Source organism: Chanos chanos, chromosome 4, assembly GCF_902362185.1.
Source record: "Chanos chanos chromosome 4, fChaCha1.1, whole genome shotgun sequence".
NCBI classification, from domain to species: Eukaryota; Metazoa; Chordata; class Actinopteri; order Gonorynchiformes; family Chanidae; genus Chanos; species Chanos chanos.
This window is the reverse complement of record NC_044498.1, coordinates 16,329,258-16,340,957: the sequence shown is the minus strand read 5'-3', so window position 1 is coordinate 16,340,957 and position 11,700 is coordinate 16,329,258. Positions and strand designations below refer to the sequence as shown.

At 40.0% G+C, this 11,700-nt stretch overlaps 1 protein-coding gene across 1 annotated transcript in view; it reads left to right on the top strand.

Moving 5' to 3' along the window:
- Positions 1-4,027: 4,027 nt before the first annotated feature.
- Positions 4,028-11,700, top strand: part of LOC115810684 (capping protein, Arp2/3 and myosin-I linker protein 3-like) — a 33,614-nt gene continuing 25,941 nt past the window's right edge. Inside the window, exons 1-2 of the mRNA XM_030772675.1 lie at positions 4,028-4,085; positions 6,082-6,176. Coding sequence (XP_030628535.1) covers positions 4,028-4,085; positions 6,082-6,176 — 153 coding nt within the window. The remainder of the gene's footprint in view (positions 4,086-6,081; positions 6,177-11,700) is intronic.

The window sequence follows — 11,700 nt, the reverse complement described above, 5'->3', positions numbered from 1 at the left end:
GCACGTCAGTTGAAACCTACGCTCTCCAGTTCCTGTTTCCCCCTGTGAACGGTTCTGATTACAGCAAAATAAGAAAATTAGTGTTAAGTTACATAGGCTATGCAATGTTTCATGTTTGTTCAGAGGACTGAAATCACAACAAATTTGTACCGAACTCACCCTACCAACTTTACGACCAACTGTTCAGCAACCAGCGTTACCGCTCAACTTTTGTTTTTAAATTTAGGTCTGTTCAATGGGACAGATGAGAAATGTCAACAACATAGCAATTATGTGTCCAAAGAGAAGGAAGCATGCGTGAGTGAGCCTACATCAGTCACCCATTGCTTTAATCCAAATCACATATTTTCCCCCAAAGTGATACACAGAACACATGTATAACAAGATTAACTTTCTTACACTATTGGATTATCTGGTTATCTTCATTCCATTACATCTAAAGTTAAAACTGATTGATACGGATATTTTGTTTTCCTGTAGATGCAGTTTAAAGTGATATTGAGAATCGAAGTATGAAATCCAGAAGAGGGAGACAGAGCTGCAGGAGCTGAGACAGAGGATTTAAGATTCTCAAGATAGGAATTAACCAAGAATGACTGGATATATCATTACTTATCTCCATTTCGGCCACCCTTCAGTTAACCAATGAGTCCCTCTTTAATCCTACTGAATAACAGGGTGGACAACAAGCCTGTCTGGATCAGTGATGAGATCCGTGAGACAGGACTGCTAATGGACTTTTGCTCTATCTATGGTTCCTGTCAGTTCTTTTCTGCACGGGAACAGCAGGGGGTTGGGGACCTTTATCAACTTGATCTCCTCCATTGACAGAGGACACTATATGAGGTAACAAAGCTGGTTAGAGTTTAGCAGAAGGCTGAAGTGAATTGGTTTGGTCAGCTGCATGATTGATTGAACCAAGGAGTTATTCAACAGCTCAGGTCTGAAAAAAAGAGACTTTGAAATGAAGCAACTATTACAGATGATTTTATCCATTTAATCAGGCAACACTGGTTATACAACTGTATATAAGACAGTGTAAATGCAGTTATATTTTATCTTTTCTACCATAAAACCACATCCGTATAGTTCCCTTCTCTCTTTTATCTTTGACCCTTTTCATCAACTAATGTCAAAAATCAATACCACTGTAATCAAAGCCTCTGTAGTTGGAATATTCCTCCAAAAATTCTCTTTAATGGCGCACGATACAGCAGCTGAACACAAAGTGTTTTCAGAGTGTCACCTGATCTTTTACTCTTTTATTCCATTGTGTCTTATGCTACTAGCCAACCTATGGCCCAATCTGGATCTAAGGTCAACCACTGCTTCACTGTCAATTCAGACTCCTTAAGTAATGTGTCTCAGTTTTACATGTGCAACCTAGAAATTTTGTGCAAAAATGTTTTGGAGAAGATGCACTGAAAAGATGAATGTAGCGACAGTTTATTCTGTAAAAATATTTGAAATAAATATTTGCCCTTTACAGTCAATGACTATATTTCTGTGATCAGCTTTTTATCATTTAATCGTTTTAACTGGTATTATCCAAAGTATATATGCTTTCAGCTTGCAGCTATTCTCATTGTTCTGTGCAGATTTTTTTCAAATAAAGTACAGGTACTTATAAAATCCAGTCAGAGTTCCAGAAACAGTGCAAGATGTTTTACATGGTCGTACAGGCATACATAGAGTAAACTCAGATTAATTATTCTATACAAAACACTCTTTGCTCATTATTTAATGTCTAAGAATTGACATATGTTCAGTAACCAGACATCAAGAATAAATCTCCAGTCTGAGGTCTTAGATCTTAAAAGTTTGAAATTTAAGCATTCACTACACTGAAAATGGTCAAAAACATTTAGATATAAACCTCTTAGGAACTAATTAAGTGAAAATGTTCAATTTATGAACTAGTTAAGATTTATGTATTTCAATTTATGCATGCTTCAATTTATGTGTTAGTCAACAAAGAATGTATAAGCAGCAACTGGAATGTTCAGATAGTGAGCCTTGTTGTAAGACTTAATTGATATTTTCAGGGGTTGGTGACTGTGAAGAAAAAACGTATGAGGAACTCACAGGATTTCAGATGACTTAAAATGAAATTGCCCAAATATGTGTTTCACACGACCAGATGAGTATGTCCGCAACTTGTCCGCGTTGTAAAGCAAAGAGAACTGCTCATCCATCTAAAGGAAACAACAGTAACATGACACAGTATATCTCAGCCGTATCCTGATGATCCAGAGAGATTTGACAGTTATTTCAGATGCTGTCATTCAAGAATGTTGCTAGATGCTGCAACTGGCAAGTGTGAATGAATGTCTCATAAAGCAGGAACAGAGAATGTGGATTTGGATACAGTCATCAGTCCTAGAGTTTAGACTGCTTCAGTTTTTTTTTTTTTTTAACAGTACATTGCATAATCTTATGCCAAGTACACTGTTTTTACTTATTCTTATGGGTTTGGTGGCTATTTTGATTTAAAGACAGGTGCTCTGCAGTATTTTTGACATGATAACTTTCCAATGCAAGGTCCAGACCAAATTCATGCAGCATCTCCGTTTTGTGTTTTGATGTGGTGAGTAGTGGAGACACAGGACTTAAATAGCTGAGTGAAACCATCACAAAACCAAGCTTAGTTGTGACAGATTGCCATGCAAATGTTCAAATTGTGAAAAGGGCACATATGTTTCTTAGTGATGAACTTGTATCTGTCATAGTTACTCATGAAAACTGAAGTTGTACACTTGGAAAAATTCCTGACTCAAAGAAAAACAAGCTGGCCAATGATTCTACACTGTTTGTATCAAGTAATATCTTTGGAGAGTTGTATTCTGTTTTTAGTAGATTTAGTGGGATGGACAATATTTGCTTGTAGCCATCTCATATAAAAAAGATGAACAGAAATGAGGATTCAAAGAGAACAGATGTTTTGACTTGGAATCTCAGAATCTCTGTGGACCATAAGAAATGAACAGGGTTTAATATTGACATATCTCATACAACATAGCCCTCTCTCCACACAGGCTGTCACTCTCACTTTGTCTCTGTTTACTGGATTTGAATTGAGACTTTTACTAACTGATCTGAAATTTTGCTTATTGATTTTTATTTGTTAAATGAAATATTGGAGGTAATTTTAATGACTGGATATGATAATACAACAAAATGTGATCGCGCAGAGGAAAGTGCTTTGTCTTATTGGGTGTGATGAGTACATGCACAGTTCTTTTCATATTATCATGCAATCACACTCAGCCAACCAATGACAGCTGGTTAAATGCTGAAACCATTTTTAGTACATGCACAAATCACTTAATCCTACAAGTTCTGAGCAAACTCTTCTTTTACCAATTCATAACAGTCTATGCCTCATGATCAGTTAGTGATACCTTTAAACATATTTCACCTCACACATTTTCAGTTAGAATAGGATAGTCGTGTCTTCTGAAATCACTTCTGACTTCTTGTAACTGTTCATAATTAAGTGAAACCAATTAAAAATCTTGAAATACACTTCAATTCCTGTTCACACCTTTATTTCTCCTCCTTGTGTCATGAACATGTGTAGAGTGTTTGGTACGATGAGTCAAAGATGGACAGCTTGGGTTTGTGATTAGCTATGTTATGCACATGCACCAAATGTACCGGATCAAATTCATACAAGCATGTTCTTAATTTAAAAGTGTACAACTAAGCGTGAACCTGAGCAATAAAAAATATCAAGTACACCGTCGTATCAAGTGTAACCATCGTGTTTCGCAAAGCGCAAATTATCTCAGGTACCCATATACAACTTCTTTCTCTTTCATTTTCTCCTCCTCTCTCTCTCTCTCGCTCTCTCTCTCTCTCACACACACACACGCACACACATACACGCACACGTCCCTACTGCTACCCTACTGCTACAGTGGAAGCTGTAGTGCAGACGGACGTACTGGTGGAATGCACAGGAGAGAAGAAATCTGTTCTCTTGATTATTGAAAACGGGGAGAAAGGGTTGGTTCTGGGAGAGGACATGGCTTCCAAAGAGAACGCTGCCTCATGTTTCATCAGTGTATCCAGAGACCTCACAGGTGAGAAAAGATAACCGCTAACGATATGGCATTTATTCTCGCAGCCTGTTTTGAGCTCCATGAGAATCAGTAGCTAGCATCATACGCCGATGTTCTTCATTGATAGTGTGCGCGTATAGCTGTTGTCGTTCTGACGCAATGGATATGAACAAGCGTGTCGCGCGTGTGTAATTTGTAGCTAAGATCAACGTTTAATATTTAATTCGTCTCAACTACTCATGTTTTCTCACGGTTTGATTGTGCATATGTCCGTATTTCCCACGCGTACACTGGAGGCGATTATGCCCTGCGGGTTAGCAAATGAAAATCCCCATTACAAGGCCATACTCGCAGCTTGATGTGAATACCGTGTTTCACGCAGATTTTTTAAAATCCTCTTTTAAGTGACCTGCGATTACAGTTTAATGCTTAATTTAGATATGCAAATTCACATTTCATGTGCAAGCTTATTCTTAGTAACTGTGTAGCATCTGTTCAAAAATAAGCGACGGTTCCTTTATTTCTCTCTTAAACAAACGAATTGTCCACTACTGGATCCACCTAATGGGGGCAGAGCCCCTTCACCGGCACTTCAGGTTAGTAAGACGCGCGTGCCAAAGTTGGCCTTGGGGAATATTAGCTCGTTGCACGAGAATCTCTCTCTCTCTCTCTCTCTCTCTCTCTCTCCCGCACACTGATGCTCGTGTGTATGTACGGACAGACTTTGTTAATTACCCCTAATAAGTCTATTAGACTCACAGTGATAATTAATTTTGTGGAATCCCCATCTCTCAATCTTCTCACCTGCAGCCCCCCCTCGCCCCTTACACACACATGCGCGCGCACACACACACACACACACACACACACACAGACTCGCTTCATCCCTCATTAGCTACAGAATCAAGTCAAAGTTCACTGTGGCATTCTGTCATGTTTGTAGTCTCTGGTCATTCTGTCTTGTGCTCAGCATTGACTGTGCCACTGCTATTTATTATGTAGCTCACAGAAGATGTTCTACAGACATAGGTACATCCGTCCTGTCTGATTAAGTCTGGATATCTCACCAAACCCCTTGCCTTTTCTTTTTCTTGTACTTCTTTTTTACTTCATCTTTGCTTCTTTCGTATCTATGCCAGAAATGATTAACTTCAAGAACTGAATTCAATAGATTTCAAAGTTTTTCTTTCTGTCTGATTTAAGTTAAAAAGCAATTCTGTTTGTTGTATAATACCATACAGTTTTCAGTGTTTTAGTTTCCTGGACATACAAGAACTAACACTCTCGGGAACTGACGCTCTCAACCAAACCCAAATTTAAGACAGACCACTGACCTGCCATGAAGTAGCCCTAACCTAACAAGTATTTGAGGTTTCACCACACATCAGCTGGCAAAAACCAAACCCCCCCCCCCCCCCCCCCCCCCCCCCCCAGAGCTCAGGAGATGGAGGCTCTAAAGTATCTTCAGGAGATCTTCTCCTACGTCAAGTATGATGATGCACTTCAGAGTCAAACATTTCTAATTACATGTAGAACTACTTCACATGTTTGTCAAACAAAAAACATCATTATCTAACAGCGGGAATTATATGCACAATTCATCAGACAATCCCTTTGACACAAACTACAGTGTCTTGTCAGGGATAATACATCATGGATTAGAGAGCACAAATACATGCATTTTTGAAGAATAAATCTCACCCGTTTGTTTTTGTGTGTTGGTCCTGTCTTTCTCTGTATGTTTATAAACGGCGTTGTGTCAGTGGGTGTGTGAAGACTGACACAAGCTGTCAGGTGCTAGACGACTGCTTTGACAATGGAACAAATGTGAAAAGGTCATGTTTTTATTCTGAAATAGTTGTGATGCATATGAGATTTCTGAAGTAGATGTTTGTTTGTTTGTGTGTGTGTGTGCGTGTGTGTGCGTGTGTGTGTATGTGTGTGTGTGTGTGTGTGTGTGTGCGTGCGCACGCATGTAAATATTATGACTATGAACGCATTGTCTTTCTCTCAACAGAAAGCATCAGGAAATTTGTAGAGAAGTCCTCCATCAAGTTTGTTCGGGGGATCAAGCTCGACACAAAAAATGGCAAAACAGAGGACAGGATACTGGTGAGTAATCACAACTGACCAGTGATCAATAGCTGTTTTATACAGAACCCAAAATTATTTATTATACAGACGACCAACCTATGTTATGGTCCGTGTATCAGTTGTGGGTCCTTGCTAATGACATAAGAATGAATAGTTTGCTGTTGGTGTGGCAAAATGTTCCCTTTGTATATCTGTGCCCATACATCACAATTGTCATGATGCATACATTGTTACATGCACTGTTCATACATGTTCACAGTGTCTGTCTCTCCTGATGATTTAATGAGAAATTTAATCACTCATAATTTGATTATCTATAAGGAATGATTCCAAACATATGCTGTAAACTGACAATGTTGCTGTCTCCCATTGCTTACTTTTTGGAGGGGCTCAACTCTCTCTCTCTCTCTCTCTCTCTCTCTCGCTCTCTCTCTCTCTCTCTCTCTCTCTCTCTCTCTCTCTCTCGCAATCATTCTCATTGCTGGTGACCTTTTTGTGTGTTTTGGTTTTCACTGTTTGTGTGTCACATTAGCTCTTGTCAAACAGAGCAAAGCTTAAACAGAGCAATACCACAAAGCCCTGAGCAAACACACGTAGGTATAAGCACACACACACACACACACACACACACACACACACATGCAAACACACAAATAAACACACACATACCCTAAAATACTGAATTTCATCAAGAGCACATATCCTCGTGCCTAGCTTAGATGAATAGTAGGTGAGATTGTGAACTGGCATGAAATTACTCTAATTATTTACAGGAATTTCTCTCGCTCTCTTTTTCCATCTCTCTCTTTCTTGCGCTCCCTCTATCTCGGTGGCAGACCCAAAGCCTTTCATATTGGGGATCTTTCATCAGAGAATATGGGGCACAGGGCACGCACACACGCACACACACACACACACACACACACACACACACACAAGCTTTACTAGACCAGACTGCTCAATCTGGGCCAGAGAACTCTCTTGATGGGGATCAGAGCCAAAGCCCATCAGGCCCCACGAGTGTTGTGATTTTGACTCAAAGTCACACACGCACGCTTGGACACATGTACACACGCATGCACAGAAAGAGAGAGAGGGAGGGCAAACGCAAACTGTCTAAACTGTGTCAGCACAGGTCGTAAATAGTACGTCCTGCGGTCTCTCTCTGTCTCTCCCTTTTCCTCACTCTCTCTCTTCCCTTCTCTCTTCTAACACACTCCTGGCTGTGCCACATGCCTCTGATGAGGTTTTGCTCCCACCCAACTTGCTGAATGATTTATAATGTGACGAATTTGAGCGTTTTGGAGCGCTCACTCCTTTGATATCTTGATCCTTTGATAGCTTTTTCTGTGGGGGCCTTCTCTCCCATCTTCTCTGATTCTCAGAATGAACGCTGGGGTAAAATTCTATCCCGTTTTCTTCTTCTTCTCCTTCTTCTCCTTCTTCATCATCGTCATTATCTACTTCTTTTGCTTCTGCTTCTTCTTCTTCATCATCATCATCTTCGTCGTCTATTTCTTTTTCCTCTCCTTTGTCTTCTTTCTCTGTCAGAACTGTCAGACTGTAAATATGTTACAAAAATACTTCTCTGTCACCTATTCACCCAAGTTACTCTCTAACTTTGTTAGTATGTAAATAAGTGTGTGTCTGTGTATGTGTGTGTGTGTGTGAGTGTGTGTGTGTGTGTGTGTGTGTGTGTGCGCGCGTGCGTGCGTGTGTGTGTTTTGTGTTCCTCTGCCAGTCGACGTGTATCAGGCACAGTCACCCCCTGTTGTGTGCTGCAATGCAGTGTGTGACAGTTGATGTTGGCACCAGTGTCAAGCCTCTTTTTCCTCTCCTTCTCTTTCTCACTTCCATACAGTAATCCCTGTAGAGACTGCAGAAGACGTGACATATATACAGTCATGTTTTTTTTGTCCTCCTTTTTCCCATAGACCACCAAACCAGTGACCAGTTTGTCTGGAGATCATTACAACGTAGGCTAGTTTCTTTTCTACATAATAAGGAAATATGAGCACCATCCAAGGATGCCTTTGCTGTAAAATCAATCAAATCAGGGCGCACAGACTTCCTGTTGCAAAAAAAAAAAAAAAAAAAAAAGCTCATTATAGATGGCAAGAGGAATCTTCTTTGTTTGAAGTTCAAGGCTTTGATGAAGAATTTATCTTGCACAGATGAGTCTCCTCAATTTTCCCCTTTCCGTGTTTCTCATTTACCTCTTAAAACTTTATACACACCTACCAGCTCTGTCGGACACATCCTGTTTCTCATTTAAGAACTTATGAATGGAGGTAATGTTCACTTTTTTGTTCGGTATGATCTGTAATCACTTTTTGTCTCTGGCTCCTATTTTCTTTGTAGAATAAAAAAATGAGCTCCTTGTGGGAGACAGAAATCTGGGCACTGGGTCAGTATGACAGGATGAAAAGAGAAAGGGAGAGAACGAAAGAGTGTGACAGAAAGATCACCTTTGTTCTTTTGCGGGGAGAGTTTTCTGTATGACGAAAAAGAGGAAGAATGTGATGAAAAGTGATGGAGCATAGAGAAAGAGCAAAGGTCTGGAGTTGTCGCGGCAATTGTGAAATCTTATTCCGGTCTGCTAGAGATGTCAGTTTCTGATTCATCATGTGTTGTATTCTGACCATCTGTCTTTGTATATTTTCTAATGTGTGGGGCGCTCAGTTTGTATAGCCATAGGATCTTGTTTACCCTCGGCTTGGTAGGGCTGACTCATTTGAATATATGATATCCAGGATTTCCAGACGGACTTTCACACCCAGGGCTGTGACACATGACAGATTCTGTGAGTTTCTTGTGAGACGAGAGCTCCCGTGATGTGCACTTGAGCATACACCAACTCAACCATGAACGCTTAGTGTCAAAAATGTCAGATGTCACTAGTGTATTAGCGCCACATGACCTGTGTTGCAACCTAAAATGAGTATTGTTTGTGCAAGCTTGTTTAAAATTTTCTTCATGGGCCGTGGCCGTGTGAGATGTGGATCTCTGTGTGGTGGCAGTGCTCTCAGGGAAGCACTGGTTTGTGCAGGTAATTTGTAATTGATAAGGCTTGAGTAAATGAGCGATGCAGATCATTTTGAATGCATGTGCTTTCACAAAGGTATGATTTCTGAGTTAATTAAGCAAATAAACATCCACTCATGCTCAGGGCCAGGTACCAAAATGGAGGGCAGGATCGGGCTTCCATTATTTTGAGGACCATGTCGGGAGGAACACACCTCAGTGACTTTGAATAGATGATTGTTGGCGCATGATTGGCAGAAATAGGATTTTTGAAGACTGATGCAACAGTGGCTGAGTTGCTGTTGGCAAGGAAGTCTGAGGAAAAGATATTACTAACTAGGGTCTACTGTAGTTGCAAACTACAGTAGACCCTCAGCCATGATGTACAGACTAAGAGTATGTTTTCTGCAATACGTGTTCCATTGGTTCAACATATATTGCACATAAACCCTGCAGATATCAGGGTTTGAGCAGCTTTGTCAAGGGCAGTCCTTTGTGAACTTAACAGAGAGATGCAAGGCACTGCAAAAACCTGAAAAATTACACCTAAAAATATAAATTTGCCAGTAATGTTTTACAAAGTACACGGGCAGTGGTCTGTTGAGCGGTAGAAAAAGTCATATAGTCAAATGAGTTGACCTTTACCCTGTTTACCCTGTTCTCAGTAAGCTGAGAAGAGCATGTATGGACATGCTCAAAGAAAACTACAGGTCTCTTTGCTTGTTTCTCAGGGGGGAATCGATCTGCCAGCTGTAATGGTATGGGGTGAGAAAAATCATGAAAATGGTATAAAATATATAACGGGTGAAGAAAATATCGCTACCACAATGTTCTGTGTTGCAAGCCAAAATGACCACGCATAAATTGGATTTTTAAAAACGTTTTAAGCTATAACATTTTGGTAGACCATAATCACATTTTAAAAAAGAAAAAAAAAAAAATTAAAAATACAAAATGTAAAAACCTAGCTTGAAAAGTTAGTTTTCACCCCTTTTAGTCCCCAGGCGCTTAATGTTTGGTAGTTGCCCTTTTTGCATCATTTACAGGCTCAAGTCTTACTGGAATCTGAACAATTTCAAAATCCATTTCTATGTGCTTATTAATCGTTTAAATTGAGTTCACCTGTCTTTGTAAGTTAAAGTACATCTGTCTGTGTGAGATCATTCTGTTGGTCATTGCATACAAAGCACTACGAAAATAAGATAGCCTCCTGTAGAACTGAGGAACAGAGTTGTTGACATAGACAAGTCAGAAGAGGGATATAAAAAGACTTCAGAGGCACCGACAGTCCCAAGGAGCAGTGTTAAGTCATTATCCGGACATGGTGGACACATAAATCCATTAATAATCTTCAAAGAGCCGGTTGCCACCCAAAGTTGGTCAAGACTCCAAAAAAAAAAAAAAAAAAAGAAATCCTCTAAAAACCTCTATCCTCTAAAATGAAGAATTTGCAGTGCGCCACAACTGAGGTGGGAGAAACTGTGAATCAGTCAACAATTGCTTGGATGCTCCAACGTTATGGACTGTGTGGCAGGGTGAAGCCATATTTGAAAAATGCTCACATCTAGTACCATCTTGAATTTACAAAGCAAAATAAACATGCAGGAGCTTCTAAAAGAATTTGGAAGAGAGTCCACGTGTGGTACGAAAAGAGCACAGCTTATCATTCACAGAATGTCATCCTCAATATGAAAATGTAGTGGTGGCAGCAATGTGTTGTAGGGCTGCTTCTCATCGGCAGAAACTGGTAAGCTTGTTAGAGTGGAAAGCAGAATGAATGGAGCAAAAATAAAGAGAGATAGTGGAGCGAAACAGTCTGCATAAGATCTGCAACTGGGCCAGCGATTCATATTTCAACACGACACTGATCCTCAAACAGAAAGCCAAAGCCGCTCATGAATGGCTTAAAAAGAGGAGGGTGAATCTCCTTCACTGGTCCAGTCAAGGACCTATCTTTAATCTCAGTGATCTTCAATCCCAGAGGATCTGTGGCAGGAATTTAAGATTGCTGTAGACCTTCAGTCTCCCAATAACCTGCAAGGAGCAATTTTGCAAGGAACTGCGTGGGCAAATAAATAGGATATTTTGCAGATCCACTGGATGTAGGGGCCCTTTTGACTACTTATGGGAGATTCTGAGGAAGCTCCTGAAACTGTTGCTGTAGCTTGTGATTGTATTGATGGTTTTGGTTTATTTTATTTTGTCAATTAGCTGTCTGGTACATTTGACTATGTTTTCAGAGGAGTGTCTCCTAGGTTTTCCCTGAGAAAAGGAACATGGTTTAATTGATGAAAGAGAGATTGAATACTTTGATACATCTCGTAATTTGAGACATTCTTGTTATTTTCTAGGCCAGAGGTCTTTGACATTTTTCGGGCCAATGACCCCATGGCTAATAGAGACACAGTGGAGGGACCCCCTATTACATATCGTATAAAATTGTGTTGCTCATTAAACTAGGCCAAGAATAATGTGTAGGGCGGCCTATAGTGCCGTGTATAAAAGTACTTTGTAATGA